At 50.8% G+C, this 25,130-nt stretch overlaps 4 protein-coding genes across 17 annotated transcripts in view; 1 reads left to right on the plus strand and 3 right to left on the minus strand.

Moving 5' to 3' along the window:
• Positions 1-8,216: 8,216 nt before the first annotated feature.
• LOC135297036 (acrosin-like) lies at positions 8,217-10,564 on the minus strand. The gene is made up of 5 exons (XM_064414164.1): positions 10,407-10,564; positions 9,907-10,128; positions 9,320-9,591; positions 8,904-9,049; positions 8,217-8,465 (listed from the first exon to the last, which is right to left on the minus strand). Exons 1-5 carry the CDS (start codon positions 10,490-10,492, stop codon positions 8,292-8,294), a joined length of 900 nt encoding a protein of 299 aa, XP_064270234.1. The 5' UTR covers positions 10,493-10,564; the 3' UTR covers positions 8,217-8,291.
• A 2,176-nt stretch (positions 10,565-12,740) lies between these two features.
• The window catches only part of RAB3GAP2 (RAB3 GTPase activating non-catalytic protein subunit 2), a 55,636-nt gene continuing 43,246 nt past the window's right edge, over positions 12,741-25,130 (plus strand). For 5 of the 14 annotated variants that reach the window (XM_064414140.1, XM_064414144.1, XM_064414142.1 and 2 more), the window contains exon 1: positions 24,937-25,125. In XM_064414140.1, the coding sequence (XP_064270210.1) occupies positions 25,017-25,125 (109 nt within the window). In that variant the 5' untranslated portion in view covers positions 24,937-25,016. Of the gene's footprint in view, positions 12,775-17,623; positions 17,664-21,900; positions 22,146-23,040; positions 23,145-23,332; positions 23,422-24,936; positions 25,126-25,130 lie in introns of those variants that run through there. The other 9 variants (XM_064414147.1, XM_064414148.1, XM_064414145.1 and 6 more) reach the window with 7 other exon arrangements.
• LOC135297034 (acrosin-like) lies at positions 15,068-17,580 on the minus strand. Its single transcript, XM_064414161.1, has 5 exons — positions 17,399-17,580; positions 16,896-17,117; positions 16,316-16,581; positions 15,889-16,034; positions 15,068-15,450 (listed from the first exon to the last, which is right to left on the minus strand). The coding sequence occupies exons 1-5, from the start codon at positions 17,482-17,484 to the stop codon at positions 15,265-15,267; spliced, it is 906 nt and encodes a 301-aa protein (XP_064270231.1). The 5' UTR covers positions 17,485-17,580; the 3' UTR covers positions 15,068-15,264.
• LOC135297035 (acrosin-like) lies at positions 19,385-21,863 on the minus strand. Its single transcript, XM_064414162.1, has 5 exons — positions 21,696-21,863; positions 21,202-21,417; positions 20,621-20,886; positions 20,194-20,339; positions 19,385-19,759 (listed from the first exon to the last, which is right to left on the minus strand). Exons 1-5 carry the CDS (start codon positions 21,779-21,781, stop codon positions 19,574-19,576), a joined length of 900 nt encoding a protein of 299 aa, XP_064270232.1. The 5' UTR covers positions 21,782-21,863; the 3' UTR covers positions 19,385-19,573.

A 25,130-nucleotide genomic window follows, 5' to 3' on the forward strand; every position in this document is an offset into this window, starting at 1 on the left:
TTCTTCTCTTCTTTTTTCCCTACTCGGGTGTGGTTTTTGCTTAAAAAAAACCTTTTACCAGATCCTCTGGTCTTAAAGCTGCTTCCTTTGCTATCTTGATCAGCTAGCAAAGGTTTCACAACTTTAGGCTAAACAGTCTGGGGGGGGGGTCCAGTTGCTCCACAGTAATAGCAGCAGCTTTCACTTAAAGGGACTCGAGGCCTCTCCATGCCTCCTGTCCCTGACAGTACTGGCCTATCCTTGCCTGCTGCTGGTGGTGGACCCCCCCACTCTTTTGTAGCCTTGGACTGCAGGAAAGGGTTTTTTGCTCCTACATTTTCTCTGGCTATAGAGACCATGATCCTAGCTTTGGCCTTTGCTTTTTCTTCTTCCCTCCTTAAATACACCTTCAATGCTTCCCTCAATAACTCATTAATGTCTTTTTCTTGCCAGTCCTCAATCTTTTCCAGTTTTCTCCGTATATCAGGCCAAGATTTAGTAACAAAATGGAATTTTAGTAGCATTTCACCCTCTTTGGTGTCCAGGTCTGTTCTGGAGTACAATTGAAAGTTCCATCTCAGGCGATTAAGCCAAGTGGCAGGAGTTTCATCTTTCTCTTGTGTACCCTCAAATGCCAATTTTGTATTAGTTCCTTTGGGAATTGATTCTCTGATCCCCCGAATTATCAAAGACCTGTACTCCATCATGGCCTTCCTCCCTCCTCCTGGTTAGGGTTCCAATTTGGATCCACTAGTGGCAATTTTTCTTCACCTGATGGCACTTGGGGCTCTGGATGATTATCTTTTTCCCAAATTCTTATGCTTGCGGCCCTAATCATTCGGGCCTCTTCTGGGGAAAATAATATATTTAGAATGGAATTCATCTCCCCCCAAGTGTAGAAATTTGGACCTAAAAACTATTCCACTTGGTTAGCAATGCCCACGGGGTCTTCAACTAAATTCCCTAACTCCTTCTTGAATCCTCTCACCTCAGAAGCAGTTAGAGGACCATCCACAAAACCAACACCTCCTGCTACTCCTCCCATAGGAACTTCTCTAAGGGGAAAAAGTCTCTCTGCCTTGGAGGTCTTGGATCGGGTACTACAGTATGGCCCATCTTCAGACACAAGATTACACATTTGAGGGGTATTAGCATTAACTTGGGCCTGCTGTAGGTCAACGGCTGTACCTGGTGTTAAGAGGTTACTAGATAAGGAAGCATTTGTGTCCCAGTTAGGAGGAGGTGGAGGGACAGCAGTAGGAGGGGGAGAAGAGCTTGGGTGCATGTTAGGTGGAGCTGGAGAAGGGGTGGAGCATGCAGCAGGTGGAGTGGGTATTAGTGGTGGTGCAGAGGCAGCTAAAGGAGTTGAAGGGGGTGGTGAGGGAATAACCCCCATGGCAGCCGGGAGAAGAACTGGATCTGCTATTTGAGGTGCTCGAAGGAGAGGATTATAAGGTGGAGGGGCATCAGGAGGCAAGTAGTCTAGGGGGTCCCACCTTTTACCAATTTCTTTAATTCCAGCATCTCCTCTTTCATTCCCTTCTTTCTTGCTCTGCACTTTACAAATTTGCACTCCTTCATTCTTTATAGCATTCAACCAACAAGCTACATATAATAATTGCTCAGGATCAGTATCTTCTCGAGCCATTAGATAGTTACTCAGTTGTTGACACATCCACTTGTCTTTCGTCCCACACCACGGCCATCCTCCTTGCACATCTAATTCTGGCCACGCTTCTGAACAGTAATGTATCATCTTAACTTTATCTAGTCCTTCTGTGGCTTCTATAGAGTCCCATCTCTCTAATAGTTCACCTAGGGGACTGTGGGGAGGTATATTCCTCAGTCTTTGGCCACTTTTCTTATTACTGCACCCTCCCATTTTTTCTGCCTCAAAACAAATCACAAAGATGCCTTTTTCTCTTATTTAAGAAGTCTCGACCTCCTGCCAAAACTCCAATTTCTCTGACCCTTTTCGTCAGGACTTTGTTGAGACCTTGGCCTTCTCTTGCCAAGACTCAACAAACGAACAAAACAAAAAAAATCCTCGAGGTCCTGGCCTCTGAGTTTTGCCTGACCTCCTTCGTCAGGACTTTGAGAGATCTCGGCCTCCTCTGCTGAGACTCAACCAGCCAAACCTCGAAGCCCTGGCCTCTGAGGGGTGCCTGACCTCCTTTGTCAGGGAAAAACTGCCTGATATTCTAAATCGCCTAACTTCCTTCATTAGGACCTGTATCAGGGCTTTTGGGGTGCGTGCCACTCACACAGCTATTTCCTCCGCACGCCCGGAGGGGGGTCCTCTTTACCCCTTTGGAGGCGCCTCAATCACCAGTTCCACTCGCTTCCCCCTGTTCCTGGCCGGCCCCCTCGCGGGGGTGCGGAACCGCGGTACTGAGGGGTCCTCACTCGCTTCGAGGGGCCGAGCTGCCGGCCCTCGTCTCACTCACACACACTCGCTTTTCTCCCTCTCCTGCCGCCGGATATTCTCACCAATCCGGCGCTGCTCTGTGTCACTGTCCCAAGCTGATCTTCTCTGGTCCTGATAGCCAGCTGTCCTGCAGGTCCAGGGTGGGCGGCCATCCCAGTCCTGGTGTCCTCTTCAGGTGTGGCTATCCCGGACGAGTCCCTCAAGCTGAAATAAGTGGGCAGGAGATCTTTCTCCTTTTTAATGCCTTTATTAAGAAGAATCAGCTCAGGTGGGGAGAAATCGACGGGTTGCGCCCATGCCGCCGCTGCTCCCAGGCGTGGCAGGGAGAAGGAGGATGATGCAGCTTTGTCCACTGGTCTGCAGACAGAGCTGAGGATTCCGTCCTCACGGGAGAGTAGCAGATTCCTGGCTTGTTTGTCTAACACCCCGGGGCATCTCTTTAATCAGTATCTTTTCAGGTTAGGGTGAGAAGCAAAAAGGGTCCAAGCAGGTACGGGACTACGCTCCCATCCTTAAACATCACTTAAGTCACTTGTTGGCTCGTGATTTTAGGGTTTTTTCTTGTAAAAACTGTAAAAATTCGGGGCGCAATGCATTTCTCATCTGCATACTGGCTCTGATGTCACTCCTTGGAGGGTCTGTCCTGGTGTCTTCTTGGCAAGCGGCCAGCATCAGGGAAACAATGGTTAATCACCGGCCATTAATGGGCAATTGAGGAGCTTTTCTTTGGCAGCGAAACCAAAGAGGTCGGACTGGTTTGACTTGTTTCTAACTCTGAAACTCAAAAAAATTACAACTTTCTATTCATAACACTTCATCCTTAGAAAGCCTTCACAATCTGAGAAAATATCTCAGCCAATGGCCTGATGAGTCTATATTATGTAGGTTGGTCCAAATCTGGGACACTGCAGGCTATGATACAATTTTGGATGGTACTGAAATGAGGCATTTTGGACCTCTGTCATGTGATGTATTGACCAGGGGATTGCAAGGAGGCCCAAACCTCTCAGCCTCTGGACACAGTTCTTAACAAGTATGAAGGAAAGATACCTTAACTCAGATCTTCAGCTGCAGCAAGGCCTCTGGAAGACCATGGAGCAAGGAATCCAATACTTGAGAAAACCAGCTGTGCTAGAGGTCCTTTTCTTAGATGATGACCAAACCCCTAAGAGTCCAGACATTGTAAAATGTATGACAGTGATGTGGCTCAAAGTTGCACAAATCCAGCCACGCATGTACACCCCTGTCATAGCAATGCTGCAGTGGAAGGAGAGGGATGAGACAGCAGTGCTGGGACAAAGAGGCTCCGGTACTATGAAGACACTGTTCATGGCCCAACAGAAGCAAAAATCTTAGCTGTGGAAACACACTTGGCGGCGCATATATAGAAAGTGAAAGACAGGACTAAAGAGACCCATCAGAAACTCAGGAAGGAGATGAAGAGGACCTTCTTTAAGTCTCATCAGCACAGTGCAGATGCCCTCTTATCTGATGCAGATGGCCCCAGCTAGGGACAGGGGGTACACCCCACAAGCTGACCTGTGGTTCTTTCTGTGTGAGCACAGGGAAGATATGAGGTGAGATGGAAAACTAATTTCTGTCTGGCAGCACAGGTGTGTAAATTAAAGGAGGAAACTACTAACAAGGGAGTTCCACCATAAGGAATGCAGCTACAGCTTCCTGTAGCTGAGCTGCCAGGTAAAACAGAAGAGATGTTGATATGTCCTTCCCCTTGAAGGAACCTCTGGGATATTCACAGAGGGAGTCAATGGTAGCCAGGAGAAGAGGGGCCCTGGCCTCCAGCCAGGTAAATGCTGGGGAAAATTGCGTCTTTTGGACTGTGTGGATCCAATGCCCTAGCACAACCGAACCACAAAAATACAAGGCTTTGGTTGACACTGGTGCACAATGTACTTTACTACCACTGGGACATGTGGGGACAGAACCTGTTTCTATTGGTGGGTCAACAGGAGAGTCACAACAGTTGACTCTGCTGGAAGCTGAGGTACACTTGACTGGGAAGGAGTGGAGTAAACACCTTATTGTGACTGGTCCAGAGGTCCCATGTATTCCGGGAGTAGGTTTCCTCAGGAGTGGTTATTTCAAAGACCATAAAGGACTCAGGTAGGCTTTTGGAATACCTGCTGTGAATACAGAGTGTCCTCTGTCTTTAGACGCCTTGCCTGGTTTCTCAAAGTACCCTTCTGCAGTAGGACTCCTGAAAGTAGAACAGCAGGTACCAGTGGCCACCACTATAGTACATCATTGGCAATACCACACAAACCGAGACTCTGTGATTCCCATACATAATGTGATCCATGAGCTAGAGAGTCAGGGAGTGGTCAGTAAGACCCATTCATGCTTCACCAGTCCCATTTGGCCTTTGTGCAAGTCTGATGGGGAATGGAGATTGACTGTGGACTATTTTTGCCTAAATAAATTTATACCATCACTGAGCGCTGCCATGCCGGACATGCTGGAGCTCCAGTATGAGCTGAAGTCTGAGGCAGTGAAGTGGTACTCCACTACTGACATTGCCAATGCATTTTTCTCCATTGCTCTGGCAGCAGAGTGCAGGCCCCAGTTTGCCTTCACCTGGAGGGGTGTGCAGTATACCTGGAACTGACTGCTCCAGGGGTGGATACACAGCCCCACCATCTGCCATGGGCTGATCCAGGCCGCACGGGAAAAGACCGAGGCTCCAGAACATCTGCAGTACATCAATGACATCACTGTATGAAGGAACACGGCAGGGGATGTTTAGGAGAAAGGAGAAAGAATAATCCAGAGTCTTCTGAAAGCAGGTTCTGCTATCAAATGAAGTAAAGTCAAGGGGCCTGCCCAGGCAATTAATTTCCTAAGGGTTGTTATAAATGGATAATGAGATGATTGGCTCTCACAGTTAAGGGATAACTATTGTGTGAATATTAAGAAAAGTTTAGTGATGTATAGTTATGTTATTTTAGTTTAGGTGTCCTCTGTTCTCCCCATGGTTCCCTTTTCTCCCCTGTATTGTGACCATCAGACAGCCGGGGTGGTTTAGGACAGGTAAAAAGAAGGCATGCACATGTGTCCCCTGCATGGGGCAGTTGAGAATGGAAAAGCTTGTTGCTAAGGGGGTGCGGCATGGCAACACCTGATCTCCAGTCATGTTACAAGAAAGCAGACTCCACCGATAAATGGCAAAGAAGAACTGACTGACAGACTTTAGGAGGGGCCAGGGCTGGCTGATGCAACCCCCAGGGGTATAAAAGACTGAGCATCCATCTTAAAGATGAACTGGCCACATGGTATGCATGAAGGCAGTTCCCAGTGCTGCAGCTTTTTCCTTATGTAGTCCTTTGCTGTATTTTTGTTAAGGTTTAATAAACCTCTTTAAATTTTCAAAGTGAGCAGTTGTCTCTCACAGGGTGAAGTGGCAAGATGGATACAGACAGATGCCAACAGATATCATTAATAAGATAAGTGCTATGTCCCCACTGACCAGCAAGAAAGAAACACAAGCTTTCCTAGGCACTGTGGGCTTTTGGAGAATGCAAATCCTGGAATACAGCCAGACTGTAAGACCTTTCAACCTCATGACACAAAACAAAAATTGTTTTGACTGGGGCCCTGAGCGACAGCAAGCTTTTGAGCAGATCAAGCATGAGATTGCCCATGCAGTAGCACTTGGGCCTGTCAGGACAGGACATGATATGAAGAATGTGCTCTACACCACAGCCGTGGAGAATGGTCCTTCCTGGACCCTCTGGCAGAAGGGACCTGGGAAGACCTGAGGCTGACCTCTGGGTTTTGGAGTCATGCATACAGAATCTGAGGCCAGCTACACCCCAACTGAGGAAGAGATTCCTGCAGCTTATGAAGGGGTTCGAGTTGCCTCAGAAGTGACTGGCACTGAAGCACAGCTCTTCTGGTACCCTGACTACCAGTGCAGGGCTGGATATTTAAAGGAAAGGTCCCTGCAATACATCATGCCACAGATGCTACCTGGAGTAAATGGTTCACCCTCATCGCAGTGAGCTTGAATAGGAAACCCAAACTGGGATCTTGGCAGTCATCACAAACTGGTCCAAAGGCAAGAACTTTTGATTATCATCAGAAGAGGAAGAGCAGGTGACATATGCTGAGGAAGCCCCACCATATAACCAGCTATCTGAAAGTGAAGGATGGTACATCCTCTTCACTGATGGATCCTGCTGTACTGTAGGGACCAGTAGGAAATGGAAAAGAACTGTATGGAGCCCTATATTGTGAGTTGCAGAAGCTACTGAAGAATGAGGTGGATCCAGTCAGATTGCAGAGCTGAAAATTGTCCAGCTGGCTTTGGACACTGCTGTGTAAGAGAAGTGGCCAACACTGCCACTACACTGACTGGTGCATGGTGGCAAACAGTCTGAGGGTGGCTGGAAAGGTGGAAAAAGGCCAAATACAGTGTAGAGGAAAACCAGTCTGGGCTGCTGAAGAATGGCAAGACATCAGTGCCTGGGTAGAGAAGCTGATCATTAAAGTCTGTCATGTATATGTCCCTGTGCTGAAGAGTCAGGCAACAATGAACAGGTGGATCAGGCTACAAAATCAAGGTGTTACAGATACATTTGGATTGGCAACACAAGGGGAAGTTGTTCCTAGCTCAATAGGCCCATAATACCTCAGGTCAGAAGGGCAGAGAGGCTACCTAAGACACAAGAATGAGAGGAGGATTTACCGTGGCAGTCTTCCAGATTATCCATGATTGTGAGATGTGCTGATAGGACAAGGGGAAATGGCTTTGCAGTGACAGACAGTAGCTTTGTACATGTCTTCCCTGAGGAGTTGCAGGATGCCCTACTGTTTATTTTTTCCCCGAAATGAAAATTCTGGGGTTGAATAAATGGGTATAAAATCTCCGGGAGAATTTGTACAGTACCTATATGATTTGTTAATTAGCAAGTTAAGATAAGGTTGTTTCCCATCCTGTCATGATTATCTACAGCCCTCAGGCAAATGAGCACACCATGCTGCAGTTTGCCTCTGTGCAGCTGCCTCTTTGATTGCTCCTTCTCTCCATTGGCCAGGCTTATACAGCCCCTCTCATCTTCCTCAACTCCCCCTTTTCTCTGCCCTTGTCTCCTCCCAAATATGGAGCCATGTCCAGGCATCATTTGCCCCTGGCTCACAGGTTGGTTGTGCCTGTGAACAGCCTTGGTGTTGCAGGTGGTGTTGGCCCACTCACCTTGGCCTTCTGTGGCATTCCTGGTGTACTTTCCTACAGTTCCTGCCAGGTTCCTCTCCCAGAATGACCCCAGCAGTTCCTCTGAGTATCTGTGAAGTGTGACCACTTGGCACATCAATCCCCCTTTGCTGCCTGTGAAATCTGGCTCTGCCTTAGGGCACTGGCACTCCAGTCAGGAGCCAGGAGTTTCCCTTGTCATGTCTGGGAGTTTCCCAGATCTGTTCCCTTAGCCCAGGCACACACCAGGCCCTAATTAGCAGCCCATGTGCATTTGAGCACCACCCCCAAGGTGTCAGCTTTTATCCTGTTCTCTTCTGAGGCTTGATGTAGCAGGTTCGAAGGAACCCGTGGTGGCTCAGAGCACTCTCCTCTCTCACCAGGCCCTTTGCCGCTCTTTGGAGCCCCTTTGTGCCCCCAGGCTCATTCTGCAGGTGTGGAATATGGAAGTCCTTGCCTTGCCCAGGAGTCAGAATTCAGTCAAAAAGATGGTTCCCGGTGATGATTGGTAACTTTACTTCAACAATTAAATCAACTCCAGTGTGTGCATGCAGGATCAGCAGTCATTCCCCACCCCCACCCCCCCCCCCCGACCCCCCCTTCCCCGCCAGAAAACAATTTCTGTGCACTGAGGCACACCCTGGAGGCTGCCCACCCTGGTGCACAAAAAGCACTTTAAACATTGTTTGTGCCCATGTGGGCTAGAATCCAGTCATAGAAGTACTGAGTGGAGGTGTAGATTCCAGGACGCCTTGCTCTGCCACAGCTTTTTCCCCAGCTGGTCACTCCGACAACCCACCAGTAATCAGCATGGTTATCTTGGCACATGAGAGGACCACCGCTGTCACCCTGCAGCAGAGCACAGAGGATTAAGGTGGTGTTGGGTGGCCCCTGTCAGCACTGGGGCTGTCTCCTTCTCTTGCACAGTCCATGCCAGAGCTGTATCCAGGCACTTGAGCCTCCAGAAGCTTGGCTGTGAATGGCATGGGGTCCTAAAGGGTAGGGTTCTCTGTGTTGTCCCTGCACAGGACTCCTGGATGTGCAGAGGATGGATGTTTGGCACCTGGACCTCTGTGCTGCCAAGAGCACTAGCTGGGCTTTCTGGGCTTTTGGCACAAGGGGAGTCCTGGGCAGGCAGGTGTGGATGGGGAGTGTGTGGGAAGCCCCCAGAGCAGTCGGGGGGGAGCTGGCTGGGCAAAGCAGGCCCTGGGGTGGGGTGTTGGGGTGGTGCTGCCCTGGCTGCCAGTGCTGCTGGAGGCTGAGTGGCTTGTGGCACACTCCTCCTACCTGGCAGGTGTCGATGTTGCCCTGTGGGTAACCAGCACACAAGTTGTATGGGTGGAGTTTCCCTGAGTACCAGAAGGTGCTGTTGCAGAGCTGGATATTGATGACGCGTACCTTGGCCTCCTGGAGGTCATCACTTGGGGTTTTATCTGTGATCACAGAAAGAAACGAGCCACGAGCAGCTCCTTCCCAGTTCTTTTCCCTTGTGTGTGGGGGATCCCCTTCCCTAGGATATGGCTTTGCCTCTGCAGAGGCACTGGGGCCCTCTGACCCTGCTGCCTGCCTCTGGGGAGCAGGCCAGGCCCATCTCTGTAGACGTCTGTACGTCCTGCAGCCTGGGTTTGGCCTCTGCTGTGGGAAAGCCCAAACCATCTCCCCAGTGTGTTAAGCTAGCTCTGGAGTACCTCTTGGAAACCCACCTTTTGCAGTGGTGGCACCCCAGCCAGCAATCCAGCAGTTATGCTCCTGTGACACTGACACTCCTAAGATAGCATCGGCCACACAGGCCACCTGGACGTAGGGGCTGCACTGGACAGGCTTGCTCAGCTCCAGCAAGGCAATGTCATTGCTCATGTCACGTCTCTGATAGTTTTCGTGACGCAGTAACTTCTTAATTTGGCGGACTTCTGCCCCAGGACCGGGCTGACTTAAATGGGTGGCCCCAATCACCACGTAGACCAAGGTGGTGTTACTGGAAGGCAGATGGAGAGAGGGCTGAGAGTGAGCAGAGCCACGTGCCACAGCAGTCCAGCAGTTGCTAGACCTCTGCTCTGTCAAGGCAGAGAGGGAGCAGCGCTCTGGCAGGTGTGAGTGCCTTAGCACACCTTAGGCTGAGGGAATGCCAAGCTGGAGGCTGCTAGGAAGCCTTGGCACAAGCCCAGGCTTCTCCTGAGCAGTGTGGCAGCCTGACTGCCTGAGAGGAAAGGGAATGGGAGTAGCAGGTGATGCTGCTGACAGGGCACCTGTTGGTGTTGTAGAGATGTCCCCATTGCCTGCCCCTTCTTACAAAATGAGGTCAAAGCAGTGGGCTGCTGTGAGGACCCACTCTGCCCTGATGAGAGACCCTCCACAGAAATGCTTTGTGCCTGGTATCCTCGGATGCTGGATGCTGACCATCCACGGCCAGGCTCCTGGCTTGGCCCCTGTGCCACCCACAATGCGTGTCATGCCGTAGTCACGACTTTTGTAACCAGAGTCAGACACCAGGGGTCGGAGGCCACAAGTCCATCTGGAAGCAGAAAGTGATTTCCGTGCTGCTTCATGGCCTGCTGTGGCTCAGGCTGCAGCTCAGCCCTCTGCCCTCCCCACAAGGCCTTGCACGCACAGCAGGCCAGGGAAGCCCAAGGCGTGCGCGTCTGTCCGTGCCAGCACCTGGTTGCTGGCAAGAAGCTGAGGCTTCCTGTGGTGGGTGGGAAGCTGTGACCCGGCCATGGGGAAAGGCGGGTCCCCTCCAGGGAAGGCCGCAGGTGCTGCAGTGGCTCCTCTCCAGGGCCTGGGGCCACTTACCCGCAGGTGTACTGGATACTCTGTGCCAGCCCAGCCACGGTCAGCAGGATGAGGAGGCCGAGCCAATTCATGGCTGCCAGAGGCATGTGTCAGCTGCAAGCACTGAGGGCTCCGTGCAGCAGCACAGCCACAGCCGCAGTGACCACAGCAGCCGCGCTGCCCGTGGTGCCCTTGGCCCTGGGGCTGATGTCATGGAGGGGTGGGTTCCATGTTCTGGGCACTGTGGGGATCTATGGCACAGGGCCCACTGGGGGAGGGGTAACATGGAATTGAGGAGCCATAGAATGGTTTGGGTTGGAAGGAATCTTGGTGATCATCTAACTCCAAGCCCCTGCCATGGGCAGGGAGGGATAGCACTAGGGATCCCAGGGAGGGATTGGGAGGGTCTTGTACTAGACCCAGTTGTCCAGAGTGTCCAGAGCTTGGCTTGAGAGCAGTCCTTGAACAAACTCATACCAGTGCCTCAGTACCCTCACAATCCAGAATTCCTTCTTATGATCTTATCTACATCTACTTCTGTCACTGTAAAGGCATTGGCCCTTGTCCTGTCAGGACCTGCACTTGTAAAAAGGTTCTCTGCTGCTTTCTTTAGGGCCCTCTTCTTGCAGGATGAGGCTCTGCAGTCCCTAGGGCAGGCAGCAGCTGAGGAATCCCTTTGGGGCAGGGAGCTGGGTGTGCAGCTGCAGTGCCAGCTGCAGATTGAGCTCTGGCTGGCAGGAGCCTGGGACCAGAGGCTGTGAACTGCCCACACTTTGCATAACAGAGAGCACAGGGAGCTGTGGCACTGGCCAGGGATTTGAAAGAACACAGCCGGAGCCAGGGGCTGTTTATGGAATGTGACATCTGTGAGTCTGCTGGGAGAATCCTGAGGTTGAATGGGTATGGAAACCTATTGGTTGTTACCAATATCACTGAATGGGACGTGTCGTGGCTTGTCTGGCTCCTGATGCTGAGCCAAATAACAGCAACTGTGGTGTTTTCACCCCACAGACACTCTGGCTAGCAATGAGTTGCAGCTGGGCATGTTGGGGCAAGCCTAGACATGTCTGAGCTCCAGTGCTTACAGGCTAGAGCTTGTTGGTAGAAGAGGGTTACTCCTCAGGCCTCGCTGTGCTGGAGAAACCTTTTAAGGCGATGGTGAAGGAAGGAGTCGGCCCTGATGGAGGGTTTAATCCAGAGTTTTTATTCAGGACCGCATGGCCCCTGTATGTAGCAACAGCTCCACAAGGACTCCCTCACTGTGTGCAGTGCTTGCCCTTTTACCCAGGGGAGAGGGGGAGGGGAGGGAACACAGGGACCACCAATCCAGGTACAGGGGGAGAAGGCCTCAGGGAAAAGGACACCTGGGTGCCCCAATGCCTTTCCAAGGGCGAGGAGCATCTTTTGAATCTGCACAATCACTTGATGCTCCTCTGGAAATTCTGGGTTGATAGACAGTGCCCAGCAGGAGTTAGGGTTGGGGAAAGGAGATGTGATTGACACCTGGGAAGGACCAGGGTTGCTGAGGCAAGCCATGACATCACACTGCAACAGAAACCTGCTCTGACTGGGTGAGAGCAGCATTGGTAGGGAGTCAAACAGGGCGACCATTGGATTGTTGGAGCCCCCTGTGCCTCTGGAATGGTCACACAGGGGAGTTTCCTCAGCACTATTGAAATAAGTGGGTAGGAGATCTTTCTCCTTTTTAATGCCTTTATTAAGAAGAATCAGCTCAGGTGGGGAGAAATCGACGGGTTGCGCCCTCGCCGCCGCTGCTCCCAGGTGTGGCACGAAGGAGGAGGATGATGCAGTTTTGTCCACTGGTCTGCAGACAGAACTGGGGACTCTGTCCTCACGGGAGAGTCGTTGAGTCCTTGGTTTGTTGGTTTAGAAACCCGGGGGGGTCTCTTTAATCAGTTTCTTTTCAGGTTAGGGTGAGAAATAAAAAGATTCAAGCAGGTACGGGACAATGCTCCCATCCTTAGACGTCACTTTAAGTCACTTGTTGGCTCGTGATTTTAGGGGTTTTTCTTATAAAAACTGTAAAACTGTAAAAACCCAGGTTGCACTGCATTTCTCATTTGCATGTTGTCTCTGGTGTCACTGTTCATTCTCTTTACCCTGGAGGGTTTCCCTTGGTATCTCCTTGGCATACGGCTAGCATCAGGGAAACAATCAGTTAATCACCGGCCATTAACAGGTATTCGAAGAGCTTTTCTTCGGCAGCACACCTAAAGAAGTCTGACCGGTTTAACTTGCCTTTTTTTTTTTTAACTCTGAAACTAAAAAAATACAATTTTCTATTCATAACACTATGGCAGCCCAGATGGGACTGTAGAGAAGTATCCTTAGAGCCTCGCTCCACCAAACATGCAACTGTTGGCAGCAGGTGAGTTCACCGGGATTTTTAGAGCAGGAAGGAGCTAAATGGGGAGTGTTACAATTCCATGCACAGACTCGATGTAAATTATATGGGTGCATTTGAGCCTTTCTATTGTTGTAGCATTTGGTGCAGAGTTGATGAAATCACTGGTAGAGGGTGAAGGCATACACAGCATGATCAGTGTAACAGAGGAGTTGTGGAGGCCCCCATAAGGTGTGATGTGGGGGGCCCCTCAGTCTCTGCTAGGACACTTGAGTCTCCGCTTAAAGGGTTTTGGAGACAGGCACAGGGAGAGCCTTGTATGCCTTGTGCCAGGGTGCTAGGGTTCCTGGGCACACACAGAAGGGGGTGGAAGTCCCTTTTTGGCATAAAAAGGAGTTTTACAGCCCTTGTGGTTTTTGACATGATGGGAAATATTCTTATAGATGAAAAATGAAAAATAGCCAATTTTAATAAAAATATAAAAATAAAATTTATTTCACGACCGTAATACAGTCTCAACAGCCACCAGCCAAATCGGACAGTGTACCACTCCTGGGAGGTGATGCGGGTGAACGTGAGATTGGCCTCGCTAGTACCAATTCTACCCTGTCCACACTGGCTGCTCCGAGGCAGCAGTTCTTATACAGTTTATTTCACCCGAGGCAGGATGTCTTTGTTTCTTTCTGAGTTCTTCATATTCAAGTTGGTTTCTTTCTTTGGCTCAGGCTGCACAAAGCCTTCGTCAGGGAATAGAATAACACACTTCCCCAATTCCCGGAATCTGTCATTCAGATGGAAGGTGTTGATGGCCCTGGTCCTCTCAGATAGGTATCTTGTCCGGGCCATCATCGCTTGGGCTTCACTGGGTGTAGGTTCTTGTGAATGCCCATCTCCTGTGCAGCCAGAGTTTCCTTTGAATGCAATTGTGGTGGTGCCTCTCTGTCCATCTGCCGCGGTTTCTCCATCCTGGGGAAGAATCTCTCCCCCCTCTTGTACACCAATAGTTCATTTTATACATATATATTTTGATACATCTCTTATTCCCATGAATTACTAACCATATCTATAACATTCTTGTTCAGAGGATGAGAACAAGATCCTCTGTGGCTGAGCTTGTGCAACACTGACAGAAATTCTTATGGGCAGCAGAATTTTGCCAAGACAGCACAGTAAAGTTGTGCCAGGGTGATTCGGTGACTCTAAGCTGGTCTCCTCACTGGGCAGGGTAATGGCATTCTGCAGCCTTGAGTGAGACACTTGCACCAGTGTTGTAAGCTAGCAACCGCTGACTTAAGTCAGGTGGCAGGGACCAGTACAGATGTAGGGTGGTTGTTCTCAGAACAGCCCATCTTGATTAACACAAAGGGAAGAGTGCCACCCACTGTGAGACTCCACTGGCCTGGAAGCCAAGAGAATGTGCTTGGCACATGTCCTTCCCAAGGCATTCCAAGATCCTCTACCATTCCCCAGCCCCAGTATAAAATTTTGATTGAAAGGGTTTAAAATTAGAGTGCACATTTGCACAGTTTGTAGATGATTTGTTAATTGGCGAGTTGAGATAAGAAGGTTGTTTCCCATCCTGTCATGATTATCTACAGCCCTCAGGCAAACAAGCACACCATGCTGCAGTTTGCCTCTATGCAGCTGCCTCTTTGATTGCTCCTTCTCTCCATTGGCCAGGCTTATACAGCCCCTCTCATCTTCCTCTACTCCCCCTTTTCTCTGCCCTTGTCTCCTCCCAAATATGGAGCCATGTCCAGGCATCATTTGCCCCTGGCTCACAGGTTGGTTGTGCCTGTGAACAGCCTTGGTGTTGCAGGTGGTGTTGGCCTACTCACCTTGGCCTTCCACAGAATTCCTGGTGTACTTTCCTACAGTTCCTGCCAGGTTCCTCTCCCAGAATGACCCCAGCAGTTCCTCTGAGTATCTGTGAAGTGTGACCACTTGGCACATCAATCCCCCTTTGCTGCCTGTGAAATCTGGCTCTGCCTTAGGGCACTGGCACTCCAGTCAGGAGCCAGGAGTTTCCCTTGTCATGTCTGGGAGTTTCCCAGATCTGTTCCCTTAGCCCAGGCTCACACCAGGCCCTAATTAGCAGCCCATGTGCATTTGAGCACCACTCCCAAGGTGTCAGCTTTTATCCTGTTCTCTTCTGAGGCTTGATGTAGCAGGTTCCTCCAGGCCATGGTGGCTTAGAGCACTCTCCTCACTTTGCAGATCTTTGGAGCCACTGTGTTCCTTTGTGCCCCCAGGCTCATTCTACAGGTGCTGAGCATGGCACTTTTCTTGCCCAGGATTTGGAATTCTGAAAAGGTAGTTCTCTGTGAACAAAGGTAACTTTACTTCAACAATTAAATCAACTCCAGTGTGTGCATGCACAGAGGAGAGGAGTGTGGTCAGGAACACAGAGCAGGGTTTTGCCCCTGAGGCTGACTTTGGATCAGCAGGCTTTGCCCAAGCAGGATACACTTGCTGTGCACTGCAGTATGCCGTTGATGTTGCCCACCCTGGTGCTCAAAAAACATTTTCAATTGTCTCCAGGCCGATGTGGATGCCAATCCAGTCATAGAAGTACTGAGTGGAGGTGTAGATTCCAGGACGCTTTGCTCTGGCGCAGCCTCTTCCCCAGCTGGTCACTCCAACAATCCAGAAGAAATCACTGTTTTTATCCTGGCACATGAGAGGACCACCACTGTCACCCTGCAGCAGAGCACAGAGGATTAAGGTGGTGTTGGGTGGCCCCTGTCAGCACTGGGGCTGTCTCCTTCTCTTGCACAGTCCATGCCAGAGCTGTATCCAGGCACTTGAGCCTCCAGAAGCTTGGCTGTGAATGGCATGGGGTCCTAAAGGGTAGGGTTCTCTGTGTTGTCCCTGCACAGGACTCCTGGATGTGCAGAGGATGGATGTTTGGCACCTGGACCTCTGTGCTGCCAAGAGCACTAGCTGGGCTTTCTGGGCTTTTGGCACAAGGGGAGTCCTGGGCAGGCAGGTGTGGATGGGGAGTGTGTGGGAAGCCCCCAGAGCAGTTGGGGGGGAGCTGGCTGGGCAAAGCAGGCCCTGGGGTGGGGTGTTGGGGCGGTGCTGCCCTGGCTGCCAGTGCTGCTGGGGGCTGAGTGGCTTGTGGCACACTCCTCCTACCTGGCAGGTGTCGATGTTGCCCTGTGGGTAACCAGCACACAAGTTGTGGGTGTGGACTTCCCCTGCATACCAGCCACTGCTGTTGCAGAGCTGGACATCGATGAGCTGGACCTTGGCCTCTTGTAGGACATCACTTGACTTTGGAGCTGTGAGCAGAGAAAGGAATTATCCCCCTGTAGCTCCTTGCCAATTCTGCTCCACTGCTTTAGGGGATCTCCTTTCCTAGGGCATGGTTTTGCCTCTGCAGAGGCACTGGGGCAGAGGCACTGGGGCGCTGTGATCCTGCTGCCTGCCTCTGGGGAGCAGGCCAGGCCCATCTCTGCAGAGGTGTATGTCCATCAGCCTGGGTTTGGCCTCTGCTGTGGGGAAGCCCAAGCTGTCTCCCTAGTGTGCTGAGCTGGCTCTGGAGTCTCTCTTGAGAACTCACCTCTTGCAGCAGTAGAACCCCAACCAGCCACCCAGCAGTTCTGCAGCTCTGACAGGCTTAGGGCGGGGTCAGCCACACAGGCCAGCTGGACGTAGGGATTGCAGTCAACAGGCTTGCTCAGTTCTACCAAGGCAATGTCGTTACTTTTGTCACTTGGATTATAGTGTTCATGACGCACTAACTTCTTAATCCGTCGCAGTTGTGCTCCATGTCCTGGCTTAGTCAACTGGGTGGCCCCAATCACCAGATACACCATGCCAATTTTCCTGGAAAGTAGATGAAGAGAGGTCTGGGAGGGAGCAGAGCCACGTGCCACAGCAGCCCAGCAGTTGCCAGATCTCTGCTTGGGAAAGGCAGAGAGGGAGCAGCACTCTGGCAGGTGTGAGTGCCTTAGCACACCTTAGGCTGAGGAATGCCAAGCTGGAGGCTGCTAGGAAGCCTTGGCACAAGCCCAGGCTTCTCCTGAGCAGTGTGGCAGCCTGGCTGCCTGAGAGGAAAGGGAATGGGAGTAGCAGGTGATGCTGCTGATAGAGTACCTGTTGGTGTTGTGGGGATGTCCCCATTTCTGGCATGTCTTTACCTGATGGGGTCAAAGCAGTGGGCTGCTGTGAGGACCCACTCTGCAGTGATGAGAGATCCTCCACAGAGGTGTCTTGTGCCTGGTATTGCAGGATGCTTAAGGCTGACAATCCAGGGCCAGGCTCCTGGCTTGGCATCTGCACCACCTACGACGCGTGTTGTGCCGTCGTCATGATCCATGTACTCATAGTCATACACCATGGGTCGGAGCCCACATATCCCTCTGCAAGCAGAAAGTGATTTCCATGGGCTGCTTCATGGCCTGCTGTGGCTCAGGCTGAAGCTCAGCCCTCTGCCCTCCCCACAAGGCCTTGCACGCACAGCAGGCCAGGGAAGCCCATGGGGTGTGCGTCTGTCCGTGCCAGCACCTGGTTGCTGGCAAGGAGCTGAGGCTTCCTGTGGTGGGTGGGAAGCTGTGGCCCGGCCATGGGGGAAAGGCGGGTCCCCTCCAGGGAAGGCCGCAGGTGCTGCAGTGGCTCCCCCCCAGGGCCTGGGGCCACTTACCCGCAGTTGTCCCATGACCCGTGCATCATTCCAGCCATGGTCAGCAGGATGAGGAGGCTGAGCCAATTCATGGCTGCCAGAGGCATGTGTCAGCTGCAAGCACTGAGGGCTCCGTGCAGCAGCACAGCCACAGTCACAGTGCCTGCAGCAGCCGCGCTGCCTGTGGGGCTCCAGGGCTGATGTCACAGTGATGGGGGTTCTGTGTTCTGGGCACTGTGGTTTTCTGTGGCACGGGACCCACTGCGGGAGGCACAACATGGAATTGGTGAGCCACAAAATGGTTTGGGTTGGAAGGGACCTTGGTGATCATTTGGCTCCAACACCCTTGCCTTGGGCATGGAGGCATGGCCTTCACTAGAACCAGTTGTTTAGAGCCTGGTTCAGAAGCTGTCGTTGAACACTTTCAGGAATGGGACATCCACAGATACTCTGGGCAACCCATGCCTTTGCCTCAGTACTGTCACAATCAAGATTTCCTTCCTTTGATCCTAACTGAAGCTACCCTTATTGTAGCAAGACGTCCCCAGTGGGGGACTAATGAGCATTGACTCCATGATTCCGAGAAGGCTGATTAATTGCTTTATTATACTATACTATACTATTAAGAAAAACCCATTGCCCTTGCCAGACAAGGATTGGATCCTTGTGGATCCAATTGGTCAATGAATCCAAACCACCATCACCAGAGTTCAATTAAAAAATCACCCTCTGGTAAACAAATCTCCATAACACATTCCACATGTGCACAACAACAGGTGCAGCAACTGAAGATAATAATTGTTTCTCATTCTTTTATCCGAGCTTTCTCACAGCTCCTGACAGCTTCCCAGGAAAATCCTGGGAGAGAGCTATGTTTCTCGCTGTTCAGAGGATTACCACATACCCTCTGTCACTGTAAAGCCATTGGCCCTTGTCCTATTAGACCTTGCTCTTGTAAGAAGGTTCTTTGCTGCTTTCTTTAGGCCCCTCTTCTTGCAGGATGAGGCTCTGCAGTCCCTAGGGCAGGCAGCAGCTGAGGAATCCCTTTGGGGCAGGGAGCTGGGTGTGCAGCTGCAGTGCCAGCTGCAGATTGAGCTCTGGCTGGCAGGAGCCTGGGACCAGAGGCTGTGAACTGCCCACACTTTGCATAACAGAGAGCAGAGGGAGCTGTGGCACTGGCCAGGGATTTGAAAGAACACAGCGTTGCAGCAGGAGCCAGGGGCTGTTTATGGAATGTGACATCTGTGAGTCTGCTGGGGGAATCCTGAGGCTGGATGGGTGTGGAAACCTGCTCTGACTGAGAGTGGCGTGGGTAGGGAATCAAACAGGACAACCATCAGCTTGTTGGAGTCACATGTGTCTCCAGAATGGTCACACAGGGGAGTTTCCTCAGTACTTTGGCAGCCCAGATGGGACCCAAGGGCACCACTGTCTTGGTGTTGCAGGTGGTGTTGGCCCACTCACCTTGGCCTTCTGTGGCATTCCTGGTGTACTTTCCTACAGTTCCTGCCAGGTTCCTCTCCCAGAATGACCCCAGCAGTTCCTCTGAGTATCTGTGAAGTGTGACCACTTGGCACATCAATCCCCCTTTGCTCCCTGTGAAATCTGGCTCTGCCTTAGGGCACTGGCACTCCAGTCAGGAGCCAGGAGTTTCCCTTGTCATGTCTGGGAGTTTCCCAGATCTGTTCCCTTAGCCCAGGCTCACACCAGGCCCTAATTAGCAGCCCATGTGCATTTGAGCACCACCCCCAAGGTGTCAGCTTTTTTTCTATCCCTTTCCTAGACTTGATGTACCAAGTTCCTCCAGCCCATGGTGGCTCATGACACTCTCCCTCTCTGACCAGGCATTCTGGTTGTGAGTAGCTCTTTGGAGTTGCTCTGTCCCTTTGTGCCTGGCACATCTGCCCTCAGACTCATTCTGCAGTTGCCAATTATGGCAGTCCTTACTTTGCCCAGGTGTTGGTTCACTGAGTTTGCCCAGGAGTTGGAATTTCACTGAAAAGATGGTTCCCTTTGACCACAGGCAACTTTACTTCAACACCTAAGTCATCTCCAGTATCTGCATGCACAGAAGAGAGGAGTGTGGTCAGGACAGAGTTTTGACCCTGAGGCTGCCTTTGGATCAGCAGGCATTGCCCCCGCAGAAAACAATTGCTATGCACTGCAATCTGCCCTGGATCCTGCCCACCCTGCTGTTCAGGAAGCACTTCCAAATGGGCTCAGCCCCATGTGGGCCAGGATCCAGTCATAGAAGTACTGAGGGGAGGTGTAGATTCCAGGCCTCATTGCTCTGCCACAGCCTTTTCCCCAGCTGGTCACTCCAACAACCCACCAGTGGTCAGCATTGTTGTCCTGGCACATGAGAGGACCACCGCTGTCACCCTGCAGCAGAGCACAGAGGATTAAGGTGGTGTTAGGTGGCCCCTGTCAGCACTAAGCTGTCTCCTTCTCTTGCACAGTCCATGCCAGAGCTGTATCCAGGCACTTGAGCCTCCAGAAGCTTGGCTGTGAATGGCATGGGGTCCTAAAGGGTAGGGTTCTCTGTGTTGTCCCTGCACAGGACTCCTGGATGTGCAGAGGATGGATGTTTGGCACCTGGACCTCTGCGCTGCCAAGAGCACTAGCTGGGCTTTCTGGGCTTTTGGCACAAGGGGAGTCCTGGGCAGGCAGGTGTGGATGGGGAGTGTGTGGGAAGCCCCCAGAGCAGTCGGGGGGGAGCTGGCTGGGCAAAGCAGGCCCTGGGGTGGGGTGTTGGGGTGGTGCTGCCCTGGCTGCCAGTGCTGCTGGGGGCTGAGTGGCTTGTGGCACACTCCTACCTGGCAGGTGTCGATGTTGCCCTGTGGGTAACCAGCACACACGTTGTGGGTGTGGATTTTCCCTGCATACCAGTCACTGCTGTTGCAGAGCTGGACATCAGTTAGCTGGACCTTGGCCTCCTGCAGGTGATCAACTGACTTTGGAGCTGTGAGCAGAGAAAGGAATTATCCCCCTGTAGCTCCTTGCTAATTCTGCTCCACTGCTTTAGGGGATCCCCTTTCCTAGGGCATGGTTTTGCCTCTGCAGAGGCACTGGGGCAGAGGCACTGGGGCGCTGTGATCCTGCTGCCTGCCTCTGGGGAGCAGGCCAGGCCCATCTCTGCAGAGGTGTATGTCCATCAGCCTGGGTTTGGCCTCTGCTGTGGGGAAGCCCAAGCTGTCTCCCTAGTGTGCTGAGCTGGCTCTGGAGTCTCTCTTGGGAACTCACCTTCTTCTGTGGTTGAACCCCAGCCAGCAATCCAGCAGTTCTGCAGCTCTGACAGGCTTAGGGTGGGGTCAGCCACACAGGCCACCTGGATGTAAGGGCTGCACTGCACAGGCTCATTCAGTTCCAGCAAGGCAATGTCATTACGTAAATCACGTCTCTTATAGTTTTCGTGACGAAACAGGTTCTTAATCTTGCGCACTTGTGCCCCAGGACCGGGCTGAGTCAGTTGGGTGGCCCCAATCACCACATTCAAGATTCTGATTTTCCTGAAAGGAAGGTGGATGGAGGGCTGAGAGGGAGCAGAGCCACGTGCCACAGCAGCCCAGCAGTTGCCAGATCTCTGCTTGGGAAAGGCAGAGAGGGAGCAGCGCTCTGGCAGGTGTGAGTGCCTTTGCACACCTTAGGCTGAGGGAATGTCAAGCTGGAGGCTGCTAGGAAGCCTTGGCACAAGCTCAGGCTTCTCCTGAGCAGTGTGGCAGCCTGGCTGCCTGAGAGGAAAGGGAATGGGAGTTGTAGGTGGTGCTGCTGACAGGGCAACTGCTGGTGTTGTGGGGGTGTCCCTATTGCCTGCTCCTCCTTACTTGAGCTTGTCAAAGCAGTGGGCTGCTGTGAGGACCCACTCTGCACCGATGAGGGTCCCTCCACAGAAATGCTTTATGCCTGGTTTCCAGGGGTGCTGGATGCTGACCATCCACGGCCAGGCTCCTGGCTTGGCCCCTGTGCCACCCACAATGCGTGTCATGGCGTCATCATGAGGTATGGAGTCAGACACCATGGGTCGGAGGCCGCAATTCCATCTGGAAGCAGAAAGTGATTTCCGTGCTGCTTCATGGCCTGCTGTGGCTCAGGCTGAAGCTCAGCCCTCTGCCCTCCCCACAAGGCCTTGCACGCACAACAGGCCAGGGAAGCCCAAGGCATGCGCGTCTGTCCGTGCCAGCACCTGGTTGCTGGCAAGGAGCTGAGGCTTCCTGTGGTGGGTGGGAAGCTGTGACCCGGCCACGGGGAAAGGCGGGTCCCCTCCAGGGAAGGCCACAGGTGCTGCAGTGGCTCCCCCCCAGGGCCTGGGCCCACTTACCCACAGTTGTCCCATGACCCGTGCATCATTCCAGCCATGGTCAGCAGGATGAGGAGGCCGAGCCAATTCATGGCTGCCAGAGGCATGTGTCAGCTGCAAGCAATAAGGGCTCCGTGCAGCAGCACAGCCACAGTCACAGTGCCCACAGCAGCTGCGCTGCCCCTGGTGGCCTTGGCCCTGGGGCTGATGTCATGGAGAGGTGGATTCCATGTTCCGGGCACTGTGGGGATCTGTGGCTCAGTGGTCATGGAAGGAAGAACAACATTGGCTCAAAGAACCGTAGAATGGTTTGGGGCACAAGGGATCTTGGAGATCTTCTAGATCTGACCCCCCTGCCATTGGGAGAGAGGGATAGCTTGCACTAGGTGCTGTTGCCTAGCCCCTGGCTCAGAAACCTGTTCTCAAGCACTTTGAATGATGGGGCATCCACAGCTGCTCTGGGCAACCCATGTGGGTGCCTCAGCAACCTGAGAGTCAGAAATTTCTTCCTAATATCTAATCTATACCTACTCTCTCTCCTTTTGAAGCCTTTCCCTTTTGTAATTTCTTTTGTTGACCCTGAACAAATCATTACCTGCATTTCATACAGTGTAAATCTGTATTTAGTCTAATTATCTATTTTTGTAAACTGCATTAAAGCCTTTGTTCAGCAGCATATATGCCAATGCAAATTATTCTTCTTACTGGAAATGTATTGTAAATTTTGGCTATTAATTGTTTAGCTGAATGTCTTTAGGAACTTCGCTTAAAATTATGCCAGATGTTTTTCAAAACATAGTTTTGTTTTCTGTAGTCATCCATATATGTAAAATGAATCATTAAAAATTAGGAACTACTGAACTTATAAAAAACACATTAAGGGCTATTGTGTAGGCAAAGTGTTAATATGAGTTTATCTGTACTCAAGACTGTCTTGAAATATTGGCTTATTTGCTGAGTATTCATTGCCTTATTTTATGCTTTTATTGGTATCTTCATAGTTCTTAACTTGACTTCTTCATGTACAGCAAACCAGGCAGGTTTGATATGACAGTCTTACACTGTTCACTATTCTCTAATGAGGAAAATTTTCATAATGTGATGAAAGTTTCACTAAAGAATGACAAACCATGTTGTTAATTTAATTTCTTGCATACTCTTTATTAATTCAGTTGACATTACTAGTGACCGTGCATGTTACAATTCTAAAATGTCATTAAATAGTTTTGTTTACAGGCTCTATAAGTTTACTTAGAGCATCTGCAAATCTACCAGCCTCTTGTCTCAACTTTTCCCACATTGTGACCTTGTTTCTGAAGAGTATCCTTCCTATTACTCCACATCATGTAATTCTATGTTTGTTCAGAAAAACAGGATTGAACAACTCTCTGCTGAATAGCCACAGGATTATTCATCTGCTTAAATTCAAGTCTAACCTGTGTATTGCCTGAGGAGCCACAGATTTGAAATGTAAACACAAAATGTTTCTGTAGTTGCCAAGGGCAAAATTACTGAGCCCTGATTAGTTGTCCTGGGTACAGAGGAAAAGACCATAGATGGAGTTTCTAGCACTCTTTAATTCAATACTACCTACCTCATTGTGGGGCTGTGGTATCAGCAGGAAATCTGGAAGCAGAAAGCTCCTCATATTTTCGCAGGCTCGTGGAAGAGGCTGGGACTGCATGGCTGCTCAGCACCCAGATAAAGCCACCATGGCCACTGTAGAGTCCTATTGCTGCCACCTCAGGTATATTTTATATAGAATAAATTATTCATTATGACATATTATGAGATGAAAGATCTTAACCAATACAAAAGTTAAAACTACTAATAGTGTCTCATACAGGGTAATATAGTGCACTATATCAAAGAAATTATATTAAAACTAGCAAAAAGAAACAATGCCAGGCTCTCTCTCTTCAAGAAGTGTTCGTTCCATGCTGAATACCCTCTGTGGGTATTGCCTCTTTTGTGCCCTCTTTTATTGGTACTGCAGTACTGCATTTATTACAAGCTTTTCAGCAAAACTGTGATTCCTGCTAGTGTTTTGTCGCTTGTTGGAAGAGAGTGGAGGAGGAGATGCAATTCAGTGGGGTTAATTTTCCCGTTGCATTTTAAACCAGCACATCACTACAACAAAATAGAATAGCTGAAGACATTAAAAAGGTATCAGGGTAAATATAAGCCAGTTTCTTTGCATATCTCACAAGAGATTTTCTGGCGTTTATAACTTGTTATAGTCTGTGCCTTTAGGACAATCCAGCTGGAGCCCATTTGGCATGAAACTTCTCTTAGTAAAAATTTGTTTAATCTTAGAAGGTATTTAAAGACACGTAGAAGGCCTAGAACACAAACCAAACTTGCAGAATAACTTGGACTTTCTCAGTTATTTCTGCTTTTCTCAGTTATAGCTGCTTTTAGCTACATAAGACAGACATTGCTATCTATCACATAAAAGAGCCCTGTAAGAAAATAAGAAAGAGTTCTTATATACATATATATGTATGTGTGTGTGTGTATGTATGTGTATGTATACACATATAAAGGCTAGTCAAGCAAGAGCCATTAAAAAATTTGTCAAGTCTTATGCACAGGAGAATTTTTATTTCCTCAGGGTCTAGAGAACATCCCTCGGTGTTCTTCCCACACATTCTTTTTTCTCCTTACCTGAAGAGGAGGTTTTGGAGGCTGCAGGTCAGCTGTCAGCATTGTACTGATGTCACTCCACAGCAAATCTCAATCATCATAATTGCTGCTGTCACTCAGATGCTGCAGTGTCCAGAGAAGGAATAGAAATGGGTTGACATTAAATCTAAATAAAAGCTTTGTATTTGCAAGAGCAGTCAATACTGAAAGAAACCCTGTTCTCACTAACCATGTTTGCTATTCATCAAAGTAACATGGGGGTTTTGGGCTGTGCTGGTTCAATATTACGTCTAGATGGTAAAATCCAGCTGAGGGAGTTAGTATTGTTTAGCCTGGAAAAAAAGGTGTTCAGGGATGATCTCACAGTTCTCTACAGCTACTTGAGAGGAGCTTGTGGATGGTGGGCGCTGGCACTTTTTTCCCAGGCAACTAGCGACAGGACAAGATTAAATGGGCTCAAGCTGCGCCAGGGGAAACTCAGGTCTGACGTTGGAAGAAATTCTCCACAGAAAGTGCGACTGAACACCGCAATGGCGCGCCCTGCAGGGCGGTGCCTTCAGCGCTCCTCCCTCAGCACCTCCCCCTCGGGCCCCGCCCTCCGGGGCGCATGCGCTGTGCGCGGGGCCGCGCCGGGCCGGAGGGACGCGGCCGAGCATTTCCGGGTTGGGTGGCGGCGGCTCTACCGGCAGCGGGAGCATGTCCTGCGCCCTCGTCCCCTTCGCCCACTTCCAGGACCTGGAGTTGGCCCGCGACTTCCTGAGCCCGCACCGCCGCCAGGGCATCGCCGCGGCTGGCAAGGAGAGCGGTGAG

The sequence above is a fragment of the Passer domesticus genome, chromosome 3, assembly GCF_036417665.1.
Source record: "Passer domesticus isolate bPasDom1 chromosome 3, bPasDom1.hap1, whole genome shotgun sequence".
In the NCBI taxonomy this organism is placed as follows: domain Eukaryota; kingdom Metazoa; phylum Chordata; class Aves; order Passeriformes; family Passeridae; genus Passer; species Passer domesticus.